The 19322-nt window shown below is 39.0% G+C and overlaps 1 protein-coding gene across 2 annotated transcripts in view; it reads left to right on the top strand.

Moving 5' to 3' along the window:
• Positions 1-19322, top strand: part of Rspo3 (R-spondin 3) — an 84739-nt gene that overhangs the window by 16272 nt on the left and 49145 nt on the right. For both annotated transcript variants that reach the window (NM_001100990.1, XM_017589545.3), the window contains 2 exon segments: positions 13091-13282; positions 14934-15080. In NM_001100990.1, the coding sequence (NP_001094460.1) occupies positions 13091-13282; positions 14934-15080 (339 nt within the window).

Consider the following 19322-nt stretch of genomic DNA (forward strand, 5'->3'; position numbering starts at 1 on the left):
TATCCCTTCCCCTGAAACCTCCTCCCACCTGTTTCTATGAGGGTGCTCCCATTCCCACCCACCCATTCCAACCTCAATGCCCTGGCATTACCCTACATTGGGAAAATGAGCCTTCACAGGACCAAGGGCTTTTCCTCCTATTAATGCTGGACAATGCTATCCTCTGCCACATGTGTGGCTGGAGTCGTGGGTTCTTCCATGCGTACTCATGAGTTGGTGGTTTAGCTCTTATGGGGTCTGGTTGGTTGATATTGTTGCTCTTCCTATGGTATTAAAAACCCTTTCAGCTCCTTCAGTCTTTTCTCTAACTCCTCCATTGGGGTCCCCTTGTTCAGTCCAATGGTTAGCTGCAACCATCCTCATCTGTATCAGTAGGGCTCTGACAGAACATCTCAGAGACACCCATAACTGGCTCCTGTCAGCAAACACTTCTTGGCATCATCAGTAGTGACTGGGTTTGGTGACTGCAAAAGGGGTGGATCTCCAGGTAGGGAAGTCTCTGGATGACCTTTTCTTCAGTCCCTGCTGCACTCTTTGTCCCTGTATTTCCTCCCATGAGTATTTTGTTCTAAGAAGAAATGAAGCATCCACATTTTGGTCTTCCTTCTTCTTGGGCTTCATATGATCTGTGAATTGTGTCTTAGTTATTCCAAGCTTTGGAGCTAATATCCATTTATCAGTGAGTGCATATCATGTGTGCTCTTTTGTGACTTGGCTACCTCACTCATGATGACACTTTCAAGTTCCATCCAGTAGCCTAAGAATTTCATGTAGTCGCTATTTTTAAAAAGCTGAGTTGTTCTCCATTGTATAAATGTACCACATTTTCTGTATCCATTCCCCTGTTGAGAGACATCTAGTTTCTTTCCAGCTTCTGGCTATTATAAATAAGGCTGCTATGAACTTAGTAGAGCATGTGACTTTGTTGTATGTTGGAGCATCATTTGGGTATATGCCCAAGAGAAGTATAGCTGGGTCCTCAGGTAGCACCATGTCCAATTTTCTAAGGAACCTCCAGACTGATTCCCAGAGTGTACCTAGTAATTTTATTTACCTTCTCTCTCCCCATCTTTCCATTTTTCTGAATACTTTTCCTCCTAACTGATGACTAGGGCATGTACACAATGCAACTATCAGTAATTTGTCATGTCTTTATTTCTGTTGCGAAAATGTTCTAATTTATATTGTGTGACGCTTTCTAGATAGAAAAAAAGAGAATTTCTAAAACCATTATACATTTCTTGAACCAGAGACCATGTTTTATCACCATGCTATCTCCAGTCTCTGGGAGACTTCTATCAGCAATCGTTGAAACTCTTCAATTGACAATGTGTGGAGATTCCATCCTTCGTGTCAGAGTACCCTGCAATGCTTCCTAAAAAGGAAGATGCTAAAATCTGCCTTCCCCATTCTCAAACCAAATTTTTTTAGAAGCAGAACCTAACTATTTGGATTTTAAACCCATCCTTGGGCCACAGAGACATGAATACAGACTATTTATGTGTTCTCATATGTGCGTAGGAATGCTGGTGAGCTTGCAGACCTGAAAAGGATTTGGATCCTTTTGGAACTGGAGATCTAGGCCATGTTATGCGGCACCCACTAACGCTGGGAATAAACTCAGGTACACTGAAAGAGCTGTACCTGTCTTTAACCGCTGAGTCATCTCTTCAGCCTTACTGCTAATCTTTTTATTATTCATCTTATCTGTCTTACTCTGTTAACGTCCTTGTCTTCGGTGAGTCGGTCACCCCGTAGGCATTCCTTCCTGGAATGCAGTTCATGGGTCATCAGTAAAGCTCACAGTCTGTGTCTGTGCTCCTTACAAAGCAGCTTCTCTCTTTGATTCTTACTGAATTTCTGTCTGTCACACTACCAGATTTCTTATATTACCAAGAAGCATCAGCATATGCTCTCTTTCCATTATTTAGTATTGGCTAAATCTACCAGCTATCTCAAATTTACACGGACAGACAAACAGACTGTACAGCACAACAAATAATCTTCTCCTTAGGGTTCCTGTGCTTTGAAACAGGGTGTCACTGAATATCCCAGCAGGCCTGGATTTGGTGTATAGACCAGTTTAATAGTTAAACATGTTGACTATGGCACCCAGCTCTACTTAGGATTCTTCTTTCTTTTATTAGTTCCTTGAGAATGTCACAAAGCATACTTTATTTATAGTCACCCCTTTTCACACTTCCCAGATCTACCACTCTCTCCTTACTCAACAAACTCATTTGAGGGAATTCACTGTTAGAAAAAAGTTGATTCCCTGATCTAAGTGGCTGCCAATTGCCAATAGTTCCTCCGCTAGGGATCAGAATTCATGCCCACCTCCCATGTCCATGCTAGGATTTGGACTGGCTTGAGCATGCTGGGGCTTGGGTATGCTGTTGCAATTACTGTGAATTAATATGCACGGCTGCCTTTCTGCAGCTGGAGGACAAGACTTTCTTGTATTTATATCCACCACTTCCGCTACTTTTATTCTTTCTGCCCCTCTTCCACAACGGTAGAAGATGATGTGATATAGACGTCCCTTCTTAGTAACTTGGATAGTTGTGCTTTTCTATGTTAAACACTGTACGTTGCCAGGAGAAGGTTCTCTAATGACAGCTGAGAGATGCATTCATCTATAGGAATAACAATAAGCCATTAGGAGTTGGGTTAGTACTATGTCTAGTTAGCAGAATAATGATGGTAAGTTCTCCCCTTAGGCCTATGTCTATTTAGCCACAGTTTCTTGGACCAACAATGTTATCATGGATGGATTTTATCTGGGAGAGCATAACTTACATTCATCCAGGAAGTCTGTTACCACTGTGAGTCGATGCCACTGTTGCCTCAGTGGGCATGCCTTTCTAAGCCAGTCATTATAATAGCTCAGAAGAGTCATACCCTAGTAAGATGGATGATATTTTTATCTTCTAATAACATGTATAGCACATTCTAGAACCATAAAGATTATCCTATAAGGATGAAGCTTCCAAGTGAGCACCATCTTGTTTTTTTTTTTTTCATGTTCTGTGACTCAAGTGCATTGTCTCTTCAGCAATAGGTTCTTACTTTAAAGTTCTGGAGGGTCATCGATACAGCACTGGCATTGCAATATAGCAATAGCATTAGTCTGCAATGTTTGGGAGATTGGAATTGTGAAACCTCACTTGTCAACAACTCCATCAAAGGTACAGCCCATTCCTGGCACTGTTTTGTTGTTGTTGTTGTTTTTTGTTGTGTTTTGCTTTGCTTTGCTTTGCCTTGCTTTTGTCATCTTTTGTTAGCTCCTGGTATCTCGTCATTCTGTCATAAAGTGTCTTGTTTTAGTCAGGGTTTGTATTCCTCCACAAAACATCACCAAGAAGCAGGTTGGGGAGGAAAGGGTTTATTCAGCTTACTTCCATGCTGCTGTTCATCACCAAAGGAAGTCAGGACTGGAACTCAAGCAGGTCAGGAAGCAGGAGCTGATGCAGAGGCCATGGAGGGATGTTACTTACTGGCTTGCTTCCCCTGGCTTGTTCTGCTTATAGAACCCAAAAATACCAGCCCAGGGATGGCACCACCCACAATGGACTGGGTCCTCCCCACCCTTGATCACTAGTTGAGAAAATGCCTTGCAGCTGGGTCTTATAGAGGCGTTTCCCCAAGGGAGGCTCCTTTCTCTGTGGTAACTTCAGCTTGTGTCAAGTTGACATATAAAACCAGCCAGTACAGGGCTCTATCATAAATTGGTGTGTGTGAGCTTCTACAGTAGTGGATAGCTTTCCATGTGACCTTTTCAGAAGATCTTAAGTGTTATTCCTTCTTCCCTCTCCCTTCTTTCCCTCCTCTACATTGTTCTCACCTCAACCCCAATTTCATCTTTGTTGTTCCATTAACTCCTTTAAACGTTTATATTCTTTTTTCCCTCTCTTGAATGACCACAAATGCTGGCTTGGATATGGATATGGGGGGGGGGCACTTATTCAGTACTAATGTAGTATAAACTGGTTCAGCCATTATGTAAATCAGTGTAGAACGTCCCTAAAAAGCTGAAAATAGATGGATCATGTTTCACCACTGCTCTATTGTAATAGCCAGTAAATGGAAACAGCCTAAATGTCCACCCATTGATGAATAAACGATGAAAGTATGACATATTTACACAAATGGAATACTGTCGCAGCTAAGAAAAGAAAAATTAGGAAATTTACAGACAAGTGGATGAAGCTGGACGCAATCATTCTAAGACAAATTCCTGAGAGATAAACATCACATTTTCTATCACTTGTGGGTATTTGCATTGGATTTGGAATATCTCTGGATGTCCATTTATTACTAAGGAGCAGTGGAGATAGTGTGGGGCTTCCAGCCGTGGAAGATAGAAGGTCCAGTACTTAATGGATTTTAATGACATTATTTACACACCGTCAACCTTCTCAGAATTTATCAAGTAGATGTTCCTGTACTGGACTGCACATAGGCAACCCCAGATTCAAAATGAGTAAGCAGCTTATGCCAAGATAAATAGCCAGATTTTAACTATCTGGATACAGGTAATCTGAGTTGTTCATCTTTGAGCATTTGCTGGCTGGCAGAGTTAAGGCACTGAATAACTTGATTTTTAAAGAAGTAGTTGGATTAGGAGATAAATATTAGCAATTTAGCCAGAAAAAAATAGAAGCAGACTGTGGTCTGAGAGGCTGCACACACTACTCTGTTGGCCTCCCCTGGGAAGTGTGCAGGGCTCTTTTCCAAATGAGGCACCAATAGAGGGAGTGCGGATCAAAGTTTGCCAAGTATCTTGCTCCGGAAGGTGCATTGCTATTCTTCTGTTACATCCTCAGTTTCATGAATCTAGGAGAAACAGCCAGTGATTTTCTCCTCTCAGAACGTTAGATGTGGTACATAAAGCCAGGTATTTTTGTTTAATGATGTGCTTGCTATGCGCACATCTTCTTGTGCCTATTAAAACACCACAAATCTCTTCCTGCTGTTTGCTTATGCTAAGGCTTCGGCCATCAGATATGCTACCTTAGCATGCTATGTGGCGTGAAGATCCAAGCTTATTCATGATATAACAAAGTAGAGTTTGTTTTTCACACAAACCGAAGTTTGTTTTGCTCAAGAATGCAAGTTGGTAGTTATGGCTTCACAGCCATGCAGGGTCAGTACCATTAAACGATCACATTCTCTGTTTATGTTGACTTCTAATTATTTCTCCCATTAAAAAAAATGGAAAAGTTCTGTTAGCCAAGCCAAAGCACATAATGATTCCTACTGTTGGATGAACACTGTTGGACCTGTCTCCTGAAAAACGCTGTTATTTACCACCCACGAACTCATCAACAGTCCTGGCTCTCTGCAGGATCTGGACTCTCAGCCCTCTCCAACCCCTCTTGTCCTCTGTTCACCTCCACTTGGGAACATGGCCACTTGGAGTAAGGGAAGCTTCCCCTCCCTTAGAAACAGCTGGGAATGCTGACTCAGTACCATACATTTCAACCCAGAGCAGAGCGTGCTCACTTTATGATGGAGTTTCTATTTGTGGTCAAGGGAAAGACTCTTCACTTTTGATCCTTGAGATGCCTTTGATACAGTCCCGGCATCGAACTGAACCAGTAGATCAGGCTGGCTGGGCACGACGAATGATTATTCCTACTAATCACATCGACTTTGAAATCTACCGATGGACTATTAATCTTTTTAGGAGTAAAGTAACATATGATGGAGGTTCTTATGTAAGTTTTATTAGATTTGAAAGTCACAGTGTTAGTGGCCTGAATTACTAGTCATTTCAATTTGCATCACTAATGGTATAATTTAGAAAATGCAAGAGAATATATGCAAGACTGTCTTTTAAGTTTTATTCTTTAATGATCTCTTGTATGCTTCATAACTTTCCCTTTCCCTTTCTCTACCCCAAACTCCAAATGTACTCCACTAAAAGAGGAATGAATATTTAAAACCCCCAAGCAATTAAAATTGCTGCTGGTGGGAGATAGAAGGGAACAAAGGGGAAATGGAATGTTCCCAAATTAGAAAGAAAAAAAATAAAAAAACGGAGACATATACATATATATGGGTTCTTCAAGGGTTGGAATCTGAGTGCAAATCCCCAAGTTTGTGCCTAGTTACATTTCCTCTAATATAAAAATTAATAAATAACATATTTTCATGAAACATAAGATTAAGAAAAATTAAAGCAAATTGGGCTATCAAACCAAATGTTTACACAAAGTACAGTCTACACGCACTTGATCTGTGACATCATGTAAGGCGAGTCTTTGGGGTCTGAGCCTACCCTCTTTTAGCCTCATCACCTGTCAATCACAGTGCTGGAGCCTCATAGGTTCCTTTCATGCTGTTCCCTGTAGCCAGTTGGTCCTCACTGCTGTCTCTGCACTTGTTTGTGTTTGACTGAGTAGATGCTTCCTTGGATGCTCAAGGATGGTTTCCAGGGCTTCTCCTTACCATCAAGGCTTCAACCATGAAAACGTTGAAATGTCTGACCTCATCACTGTGTTTATAGTAGCACATCCATGTGACTCTGTAGGTAGTCACCTGAGATCCAGTGCAATCTATATTTATGCACTTCTTCATTTATGAAATTACCAACAACTTTAGGTATTAATGTACTACCAATACCTTTCCACATCTATTCTCTGTATCATATAACACAATGAGTTCTTTTTTTTAACTTAAATTTTAATTTATAACCTTTATCCATGTACAATGTTTCCATTCATCTCCAAACTCACTTCTAACTACCAAGTATTTCTCTTTTAATCCCATTATTATGGCATGGGGATCTAAAACAGTGTTGAGGTTGGAAAGATAATTTGGTAGTTAAGAGAGGCCAGGCAAGCATGAGGACCAGAGTTCAGATACCCAGAGTGCATGAAGATGCTGAGGGGATGCTGCATCTGCCTGTAACTGGAGTAGCAATTCTCAACATGGGGGTGGTCACCCTTTTGGGGCATTGAAGGACCCTTTCATAGGGGTCATCTAAGACCATCAGAAAACAAAGATATTTACATTAGGATTCCTAACAGTAGCAAAATCACAATTATGAAGTAGCAATGAAAATAATTTTATGGTTGGGGCAGTGGGGGTGGACCACAACATGAGAACATGAGGTAGCAACAATGGGAAGGTTGAGAATACTGCCCCAGAGCCCTTGACTGCAGAAACAGGAGCTACCTGAGGACAGCTGGACAGTGAGACTAATCCTATTTGGGAAGTTCAGATTTGATTGACAGATCCTATCTCACTGAAAAAGGTGAGAGTGACTAACATGAAGATTCCCCATGCCAACTGAGGTCTCCATATGTACCACCACACACTTACACTACATACATACATGAAAGAGAAAAGTAGCATTGTTATATTTCATTAAATTACTGTGCATATTAAAATTGAGCTTTTGTGCCTACGTTGACACCTATGCTTAATTCCTCCAAGATGTTTAAAAGGCTATAGGCTTAAGCTTTAACTAGTAAATGGATTTTAAAATGTCTCAATGTTTTCTTTCATATTCACCAAAAAATTTTTAAGAGACTAGCAAGAAATTCTATTTTTTTAACATTTGATCTTCAAGGAACCACGAATCAATCATCCCTGGATCTCCAGTCACCATAGTAACACTATATAATAACACAAGGAGAGACTGCTGCCACAATCACTTGGGGACTTGATTGTGTAGACATTCATTTCCTAACTTAGTCAAGATTTAAAAAACAACTTCTAAATAAATGGACTATAAAGGACATCAAGAAACATCTTTTTTGTTTAATTTTCTGTTAAACATTTATCAGTTTAACAATTGCCTTTAAAAAGACAATTACACAGCTTTTTACATTACTGGCTTCATTTATTCAATCATACTCGTTATTAAAAATATCAATGCAATAGTCACTCTGTATAGAGGCAGGAAATTATCAAAGAGACTATCAAGAAACTATCAGACTAAATAAACTCCTTAACTCAAGAAACATTCAGTGTGAACATGTGCATAAAAGGAGAGAAATCTAAAGTGAATATGAAGTCTTTTCTCTCTGTCCTTTCTCCATGTCAGGGTCAGGGACAATGTTTTTTGTTTGCTTGTTTCTTTATTTTTTGATTAAAATAATATACACCAAATTTGTGAATGCATTACATATTAACTATATAAATTTTAAAATTACACAATTGCATGAGCACTTACATCGAATCCAATCAAACCTCATTGAACTTAGTTATTAAATTTGCATTTTGGGAAATTCTTCGGTCACAAGTAAATGAGGAGGGCAGATAATTGGCAACACACAATCGGTTACTTTCAATTTAAGTAGATGAGACATATTTCCAGCTGAACATTAGACATGGAGTAAAGGAAGACAGACCCATGAAGCTTGCTTTGAAGTTTCGCACACAGTTCTTGATACTCAGTTGGCTTGATGCATAGTAAACACTATGAGTCACAGGTTCGACTTTCTCAGCTAGATAGTCAGAACACTTGGTTAAGAATCACTCACGAAGACTTGGCCTCATACACTGGACATGGCTCTTAAATGATTCATTGATTTAATATTTCCACATAGGTAGCTTTTATAAGATAGTATAATGGGAGGGTTTAGAGGGAGGAAAGGAAAGGAAGAATTTTATAATTATATTATAATCTCAAACATTTCAAGTTCAAAACAAAATAAAATAAGAAAAAATATTTTAAAACAGTTATGACAATGTATCTCTCTTTCTTAGTTGTAATTTAGGTACTACTAGTTTTGCATAAGTGTCAAAAGATTCCAATTTGAATTGCTGTAAATTGTATCCATTTTCGCACTCTCATCTAACCCCCTGTACATTAACAACTGTAGGTAAATACATACATTCAGAGAGAGTTACCGGGTACCAAAGATGTATATTTCAATTTCTGATCTCAGCTCTTCTTTGCTCAGTAATTTTCAATTTTCTTGCGACCGAGCTTGGAAATTCAAAAATCATGGTAACATCTACTTCCACAGGTTGCAGAACGGTTGTCCTGGCAAATTCTCTTATTTTATGAGACACTTACATGTGAAGTGTCTCAGAATGTTTCCAATGCATTCCAATCCCTTTCAACACCTTAATTAGCTATCACCAGAAAATTCTATGTACACCCCCAAAAAACAGTCTAATATAAGCTCTTTCTCTTTAATGATGTCAGATTATGCCACATTTTGATAAGCAGACTCCCCTTTCCTTTCAACCTTGTTCTAATCCTCCACCTGCAGGCTTCCTCCTCCTAAGTTGTAACTTTTTACTCTCTTCTCCCCTATCAAGAACTCAAAAACACAACTTCCCACATACTTCTCTTGTCCAAGTTATTTTGTTAGTTATCATATCTGTTTTATTACACCACCTTGGTACTTTGGGAACATGCTTCCGACCCTTATCATACCATTCTGCCTTAACTTAATTTGAAATTACTATGAGTACTTTACCCAAAATAGGACGTGGAGTATCTCATGATCCTCAGGTCTGCTAAGGTGTCAGGGTAAAACCATTTCAATAGAAATTACAATGTCTCATTCACCAGATAGAAACCTGGCTTGTCCACAGAATGGCTGGCATGTGGTGGTCCACAAAAGGTTTCATATCTAAATGCACCCTATGCTTCCACTCTACTTGACAAGCTGATTTCTTCCTTTACCTGAAACGTACACAGCCTTGCATCAAGCTCATTCCAGTCTACCTGTCAACTGGAGCAGTCCTGGTGTTTCCTCCTCTAGGCTGGCATAGTCGTGCATGTGCTGATAAATTCTAACTACTTTCTAGAGCAAAGTGGAAACTCTCCTATGGCGCACCCCTTTCCTCTCCAGTTCCACAGTCTCGATGTCCATATACAATGGCAGTAGAAAGATATTGTTTGACAAATACAATAATATATAAAGGGAAATAAACTTAATGGAGTGGGCCAAAAGGGCAGGAGCATGACAAACTAAAATTCTCATTTTGTTTTGTCTTAGAATCACAAGGTTTTATGGCTGGAAGAGTTCTTACAGACAATCCAGACCCAAGTTTTCTGTGGTTTCCATATAAAAAGTAAAAGGCCTTAAGATGAAGTTTGGGAAATGGGTATCTAGTTGTGTAATACTGACAATAATTTCAGTGATCCTTATATGGCATTCATGAAACCAATCACTACAGTATTCACCCATAAAAACAGGATCCCAGAATCTGAACTGCGGAGTCTTAATGTCTGTCATTTCCCATGGCGATGGCTGTTTAACCTTTCCAAAAGAAACATTTTTTAGTCACTTCATGCTCAAGCATCACTGCCCATATCATACATCCTCTGATTACAAACCAGCAAATCTGCACCAAAAAGCTGGGACAACTGAACGAACGAACCTTCTTTGCTCTTTTGAAAACTTTGTGCACAATGAAAAAAATGCAGACAAATGTGTTTTGTCACAACGTTGACTTGCATCATTTCACTGGGAAAAGTCTTAGAGTCACAGGTACTTGAGTATAAGGTCTTAGCATATCTTACAATGTCACAGGAAGTGGTTGCCAATCATCAGACAAACTCAGACCTGACTCAGAAGTCTCTGGCCACCCAACTCTAATGCTTCAAATGAAATATCTTAAGGAATACTAGGGTTTGAGGTTCTGAAATTGTAAACCATATTAATATCAATAACTGATCTATTTAAAGTAGTTTCATAATTCATAAAGACTACATAAAATTTCATAAAGGTACATAAAATTTCAAAATTGCGTTTTCTGTAAAACACTCCAGTGGTAAGAACCTATCGGTGCAACTCCTCTTCATTGAACTGGAATCACTCCCTGACTGAACTGGAAGCAATTAGTTTTTCAAGTATGATCTACTTTTCCACAGATGGGATTTTTGAAAATTTTTCACGTTTCACTTGGACCTCTAGCTTCTGACTTCAATTCTGATGGATTCTGAACACTTAGGGTTCTCCTATAACTTTTTTCTTGAGGATACACCCCTACTTAAAACAGGTTCTCATTTTCCCCAAGCCTCCCCAACCCCCAATCCCCTGGCATAAAAAAAATGACCATGATACTTGGAAAGGAGTTTATGGTACAAATCCCTCAGGTCCCATAATGGCAAACCCTCCCTATCCACTTTATAGGACCGCCCCACCCTACCAAAGAGCATGTACAGGAAAAGCAGCCCTCCCTTCCCCCACACGTTTCCTCAGTTTATTTATAAAATGCCTTGGAATGAGAGCGAGCTGCTTGTGGTTCCTGTGGCTTATTCAGGGAATGGTTTCCTGCAGACCAGGGAAGTGGGTCAACTGAATGACCTCTATGTAGCTAACCCATATACCCCAACGGGAAGGATCTTTGTTATGGGTATCATTTCTAACTGTGCCTGGAGAACTTTGTTGCTCTAGTGAAGAGCTTAATAACCAAATATCACTGTAAATACAGATTAATTATTATACTTGAAATAAGAAATAGTACTTACAGGCTCATGTTTTGAATACTTGATCCCCAGCCAGTAGGTAATAGTATCTGGGGAAGGGGTAGGTGGAGCCTTGCTGGAGGACAAAGATTATTAATGAGGGACCTTTGAAGTTTATTGCCCAGACAACAGTTCTCCTCCTGTGCTCTGCGTCCTGGTGTGGCACCATAAGACGGGAGGGCTTTGTTTCTGCAATAAAGAACTTATTATCAGACATCACTGCAAAGACAGATTAATAGTGGCCAAGTCTACTGATGTTTATACCTTCCTCTCTCAATAAAAGAAGTCAGAAATACACTAAGATACCTTTAGATACCTGTGTGTTGTTGACTTTTGCTTCTCAAAGGAACATGGTAGACTTTCTAGAAAGTCCTGTACAGGATTAGCATTGTACTTGAATACAGAATGCATTTGGAAAGAGGATAACTTTAAACACAGGCTACAGGAAGCAGGCTCCTTATCTGGTCTTGTTAGATAACACATAATCAATGCCTATATCAAGTTAAATGAGAGGAACTCTAGTAAGTGATTACGCCAACATTTGTTTATATTTGTTCAGACTTGCCAGGGAGCATCTTGCCTCATGCATTTATGACTTAGAAATCTAGGGGAGTGAGGTGACAGTGATCCTTCCCTTAGATTTGTCCGTCCTTAACTAAAATGCCATTTACTTGAATGAATAGATTTAAATGAGGGGGACAAAAAAACTCTAAGACTTCTCTCCCCCCCCAAAAAAAACAAACAACAAACAAAAAAACCCAAAATAGTAAACACAAATTATGGTAAGTGCTGGCATTTGATTCATATAGACTTACTAAGACTTAGATGCAAAGATTTTACTTTATACCAAATTGAAAGGTAAGAAGAAATATTTCAGAAAAGCGTTGGGTAGCGACAGCATGGTACTGTACTCTCTGAATCAGTTTGAGTTGGATCAAAGAGTAAAGTATCCTATTGGGTGAAATAGATCCAAGGTCCTTTCTCGGACACTACACTCAAGTGCACGTTATTACATTTGCTGGAGAAGTCAAAGGTGTGTGCTAATGTCTATGACACAATCAAGCCAATTCTACCAGTTTAATTGCAAAAAGAACAAAACAACAAAACAAAACAAACAATAACAACAACAACAATAAAAACCCTACAGAGGCTGGAGAGATGGCTCAGATGTTAAGAGCACTGTCTGCTCTTCCAGAGGCCCTGAGTTCAATTCCCAGCAACCACATGGTGTGTCACGCCCATCTGTACTATGGTCGGACACGCTCTTCTTCCGTGCAGGTGCACGTTCTGATAGAGCACTAATACACATAAAATAAATAAAATTTAAAAAAACACAAAATTGCCAAATCTTACTTTCCTGTGTGCTGATTCAGTAACTATATTTTAATGAGATTTTTAAATGAATCATTTGAATTAAATATATTTTGAATTTTCAAATGCACAAATGTACAAGATTTAAAATAAAAATATTATATATGACTGAGGAAAATTCCAGGCTTAAAAAGAAGGTAGAGAAAAATCTTATCTCATTTACCCACTATCCCCAAGTCCAAAGGTAATTAAAGTAACGTCTATACAGAGGAAAATGTCATTTAATCTTATATCCACAGTCTAACCACTCTTTCTCCCTCTGATTTGTCTCCCCAGTGCATCCTAACGTCAGCCAAGGCTGCCAAGGAGGCTGTGCGACGTGTTCAGATTACAATGGATGTTTGTCATGTAAGCCCAGACTATTTTTTGTTCTGGAAAGAATTGGCATGAAGCAGATAGGCGTGTGTCTCTCTTCGTGTCCAAGTGGATATTATGGAACTCGATATCCAGATATAAATAAGTGTACAAGTAAGTGCCCATACCACTTTATATTTTTCATTTTTACCTCATCCCAGGAGATTTCTCCTGATTGAAAGAGATCCTAATCAACCTAAAATACTCAAAAATAAGTAATATTCACATAATATTTAGGAAAACACACACATAGACTTAGCTCTCAGGACATAACTTACAAAAACATCACTCAAGTTTTGTTTCTGTTTGTTTGTTTATGTTTGATTAAGCAACCTAAAATCAAGAACATGATTATTAATAACTGGCCCTATAGAAAATGAATATAGGTATCAAAACCAATCAAGTTCATATTATCTTATAAATATCCAAGTATCAGTACCTGGAAGAACTGTTTCAACTATCTTGGCTTTTATAGGTTTCCAATATAACAACGAAAACATTTTTCAGTTAGAAATCAAGTTTATGAGGACTATCATTTTGGCATCAACATTTCAGCCTTAGCAATGGAAACCAAGTGATATTTGAAAGGTCCAAACTAGGAAAAATGCCCTCTCCCCAAATATCACATGTCACCATACCTGCCCTTCCAAGTCACCACCTGTGTCTCCCTTCCCTGCCACACTGCCACCTAAGAGTATCCCAGGCAGCATATGTCAGGGCAGTTTTGTAACTCATTGGTTCTTCTGGTACTTTGGAAGCTGCTTGAACTCTCATTCAAGGTTCTAAAGGTGTCACTTTCTCAGTGACGTGGCCTAAGGTTTTCTCCTCCAAAAGAACTAGCCTCTTCCATTTGTTAGTCTGTTCTCTTTTTCCTACATTTATCCATCATTATTGTGATTATTGTTTTCCAGAACACTTAGCATTTTGGAACCTTTAACCCTTCTGTGTGATTGATCCACTGTTAGATTTGAGTCTCAGCTCTCATAGTTGTGAATGAGAATCATTACAGTGATTACTGTATTGGTTTAGCTAACATTTAGGTAATAATACTCATAATAATAATCATGGTTAATAGTAATCATTGCATAAGAGTCAATTGCTGATATTATTTACTGTGTCTTCTTCTAAAAGGCGAGCTTTATGAACACTGGGCATCAACTCCATGAATGGGGTCAACCAGTATCTACAGCTTTTGACATATAGTAAACAGTTTAATATTTAAATGGACAAATAATCCTTCCTCAGTGTATGTTATTCAAATTCCAATGATACATCATTACTATCACTTAGTGCAAAGAGCTGCTTGGACAAGTGGACAGGTTGAGAGTGTCTTACATGAAATGCCTGGAAACAGGGATGTTTCAGGAAGGTTTAGGATTTGAGAATGGCTGGGTAGACTTTACTGGCAGAATATCCCTAACCTGAACATCCAAAAATCTATAACGTTTTATAACATGATGTCAGTCATCAACGTGTCTCATATCTTAGAGATTCTGTATTTTAGATGCTGGAAATGCTGAAAATAAGTGTGCCCAGCATATGTTACAAAGGTAGTTGCATGTTGCAATCCTTACTATGATTTTTAAAGGAGCAACTGATGACATGTCAATTAGATGACTTTGGGAGTGTCCTCAATTCAGTCTTTCAAAATACTGTTGAACCCCACCTTTGATGCCAAAGTTGCCTGTACAGTGGAAAGATGATCCAGCAGTAGTTTGGAGAACGTAACAGAGTCACAATTCTTTTCCTCTGTTTTTCCTTTCAGAATGCAAAGCTGACTGTGATACCTGTTTCAACAAAAATTTCTGCACAAAATGTAAAAGTGGATTTTACTTACACCTTGGAAAGTGCCTTGACAGTTGCCCAGAAGGGTTAGAAGCCAGCAACCATACCATGGAATGTGTCAGTATTGGTAAGGAAGGCCCCATAATTTATAATCCATGAGAAACACTTCCGATGACAGTGGCAATCTTATATAAGATCCTGAGAGGCTGTATCTAGTAGGCCCTACCCATCTTTGTTTACAAAGATACTACTCAAAACCTATACTCACCTAGCCATATTCTGCATGTATTATAGGTAATTTAAGACTGTTCTACTACTTGTTAAGAACTACTCATAATTGCTTCAAACTATTCTGATCATCAAAGGTTTCTTACATTTCAGAAGGAAACAAAGGAAAGGAGGAGGGAGAGAAAGAAGAAAGTGTGTGTGAGGGAGAGAACAAACTTAACTGATTTCACTTTAGACTAAGATTTTTTTTAAAAAAATCCCTAAATTTGACAACAACCCATAATCAAAGTTGTTTTCCATATGGTGGTATTTTTTCTTGATATTGTCCATTAATCCTGCTGTAGCCTTCTTGTCCAGGTATTAAACACACACACACACACACACACACACACACACACACACAAAGCTGACAGAATGAGACAGTCCAAACTTTGATTAATTATAGGCCTGGTTTTCTGGAGGGGAAGCCCCTCAGACAAGTTGTCTATCTAAACAACAGATCACGGTTGGGCTATGTTTTCTCTTTTAAGTGTTACACAGCTAGTAGAGCTATGGGTTTGACGCACACTTGTGGAACAGATGCTTACCCAAATGGGAAAACAGAACAAGAGAACTCAAAGTCCCCTGGGCAGTGGCTGCAGGAACCTTTGATGCTGTCCTGGTGCTGGCATGTGTACACAGGGCCTCCTGATTCCATACAAGATAGTTTCCAGGAGTGCCCCAGGCTCCCCACAATGCGCTTCTGTTAGACTCTAAAGTGTTGGAGAAATAAGTTTAAATTGGTGGCTCAACTATTTCAGTTTAAACACAACTCTTATGTTTGTATATTCTTTTTTGGTAGAAGGGAAACAATACACCTAAGTGATTAAAAGTTAACCCCAGGAATGCTGGGAAACGGCAATCTCAAATCAATGTGTGACTCTTTTTGCTTGAGTCTTCCCTAATCACTGAAAACACAGACAAACAACTTAGGAAAGGGGTAAAGTGTCCATGAGAGCTCTTCTTGCCTACTCATCCAGAAGGCTGATGATTGAAGGTAGTAAGTTCCAAGCAGTGGAAACATTAGGAAACACTCCTGTGAATATTAAAGTGTAGATACCAGAAGCTTGTGGGATTTCTTTACAGAGGAGAAAGGACAGATATTTAAGATTGTCAGTCTTTAAAACCTAAACTTTCCTATCACGGAGTGTGTTTAAAATTTGGCACTGTGGGATTAGCCTCCAAAGAAAATTGTTTTTTATATCCCCAAAGTTACCAAGTCTATTTCTTAGCATAAATTTTAGATGATGATTATTTATTTCAAATATCACTAGCTGTCAAATGGCCATTTATTGAACAAATGACCTAGGACACATTTGTATTGAAGATGGGCAACTTCATCAGGACTGACTCCTTTAGCCTGTTCCCTAAGGGAAGATGTCTATCTTGGTGTTCAGTCCTAAGGCACAGCATGTGCAGGCCTGCCCAGATTATCAGGGAAAATAATGCCACACCTCACTAACAAAGGATTATCAAGGTATGGAGGAGCAGGACCCAGGGATCTGAAATGTAGGCTGTAAACCACACCATAAGTTTCAGTGCTTGGGTTAATATCGTGGCTAGAACTCTCCACTGCTTACTAGACAGTGTATCTTTGCCCTGACCCTGTTCTTGTTTCTACTTAGAAGGTAAACTGATTAAATAGATTTCAAACAAAAAACTATTGCCCACATCTAGAGGTGGATAAAAGATCATTGTCACAATGTATCCAGTCCCCATGGTTCATAAATCAATTCAGTCTACAGTTCCACCTTTATAAGAGGGCATAGTGTTTTCGCTTTGGATTTGAGATACTTGCTTTCCCTCTGAAATGTAGTTAGTTCTGTGTTCTTCACTGTTCCTCTTGAGAGTACAGAGGAACCTTCTTCACAGAGAAGCCAGTGTACCGGAGCTCATGACCTCACTGTATCTTCTACTGGACACGCCATTAGTGGCTGAACCCAAGCTCACCCAATCCCACCTTCACCTCACACTTATTGTCACTTTCACTACATCTCAGAGTGACAACGAATCATAGTCTGACACTTTCTAGGGTCTAGGGCTCATGAATTTTTCTGAAATTCTTAGTTCTTTGGAAGGAAGGAAGGAAGGAAGGAAGGAAGGAAGGAAGGAAGGAAGGAAGGAAGGAAGGAAAGAAGGAAAGAAGGAAAGAAGGAAAGAAGGGTGAAAGGAAGGAGATGGCATCCTATTTTAAGATCATTCTTTTTATTTTATTAATTTTACTTTATTTTATTTATTTTTTAATTATTATTCTTTAATCGTTTTTACAGTCCACTTGTTATCTACCTCCTAGTCCACCCTCTTACTGTTCCTCATCTCATACCTCCTCCCCCATCTCCAAGAGGATGTTCTCACCCCCCACTCCTACCCCACCAGACCTCTCTACTCCCTGGGATCTCAAGTCTCTTCTTGAGTTGGGTCCATCTTCTCTCACTGAGGCCAGACCAAGCAGTCCTCTGCTCTAGATATGTCGGGGATTTCATATCAGCTGGTGTATGCTGCCTGGTTGGAGGCTCAGTGTCTGAGAAAGCTCAGGGGGATCTGGGTTAGTTAGGACCGCTGAACTTCCTATGGGGTTTCCCCCCTCCTCAGCTTCTTCCAGCTTTCCCCTAAATCGACCACAGGGGTCCCTGGGTTCCATCCATCCATCCATCAGTTGGGTATAAGTATCTGCATCTGACTTAAGCATCTTTTAACACAGTTGTATCACAGTTCTGCATTGTTTGTTCAATCTAAATTGAACATAAGCAGCCCTTGTAGTTATCTCTACCATTTTTCTAATGTTTCCATTTTTATGAAAACATAGTTTTGCTACATTCTCATCCTTTTAAAGTATTTCTGAAGAAAAAACATCTCTTCCTTTCCTATGGGTTTTAACTATCTGATTTGAAGGTATTTACTATCCAATCTCATTAGCTACATTTTCTTTTTCAATGGAATTATCTAAGACACAATCAGAATTTCATCTTAATAACTAGTCATCATTTGATATTTAGAATGATAATTACCTATGTTGCAATTTTTCAATTCCAGTTTCATAAAGTAAAAGGGTGTACTTGATTTTATTACCTTTTTTTGTGAAAGACCAACAATATTTTGGCTTCCAAATTAAATAATGTTTTTTCCCAATGTGTCCTCTTAATTGTACGATAAATACATACACAAAGTAAACATACAGACGAAAATTTCTTTTTCTATTTGCCTTCTTGGAGACCTTTTAATCTGTGTTACTATTTGGCGATTAATTTAGAGAGAAGGTCCTAGGAGACAATGTTCATAATTGGCAAAAGATTATACTATAAAGAACTGTAGCTGCTTTATTTGCTGACTGGAATCACAATGGGCAAATTAAATATGAAGTTTATTTTGAAGATGGTTCAATAGAGTTCATTTAAGCTTTACTGAAACAAATTCATTTTTATATGACTCTTTGCTGCATTTGGGTATCTGCAAGTGACTAAAATGCCTATAAAAATGAAGGACATTTTAATTCTCTAAATTTAAAATAAAAATTTAATTAAATATTATTTTATTATCTCTAGAGGCTTAATTTTAAATCTCTAGAACACTTAACAGTTAGGTCATTGTTCTTAAGGTTGCCATCAGAGATAGCCTTCTTGAATAATAAATTAGAAGACAAAGCAAGAGGTTACCGGAAACATGTTCCTGTGGAGACAAGTTTGTATTATATGAAATGTTTACAATTGGCAGCCATTTCTGTTGTAATTTTTGAGGTTTCGTGGTCATAAGAACAGGAACAGCATTTTAAAAACTGGCCAGGGCAGGATACACCTATACTACACAGAAATCGAGAGACACAGACGTGAGGATCATGAGTTTGAGTCTAGACTGGACTGCGTATAGAGACATTGTTGGAAGGAAGGGAGGGAGGGAGGAGCAAAGGAGGGACGGAGGGAAGGAAGGGAAAATAGCACTTTTGGGGTGTCATTAAAAGTATAAACGTCTGCTACAAAACCCAGGAGAAGTATTAATGAAAAGCAGAGAAGCTACACTCACAGAGGAAACAAATCTGTACAACAGCTTCAGAAGGGCACACCCTGCCCTTTAAGCACCACGCAAGGACATCCAGTCCAGACACAAG

This window comes from Rattus norvegicus, chromosome 1 (assembly GCF_036323735.1).
Source record: "Rattus norvegicus strain BN/NHsdMcwi chromosome 1, GRCr8, whole genome shotgun sequence".
NCBI classification, from domain to species: Eukaryota; Metazoa; Chordata; class Mammalia; order Rodentia; family Muridae; genus Rattus; species Rattus norvegicus.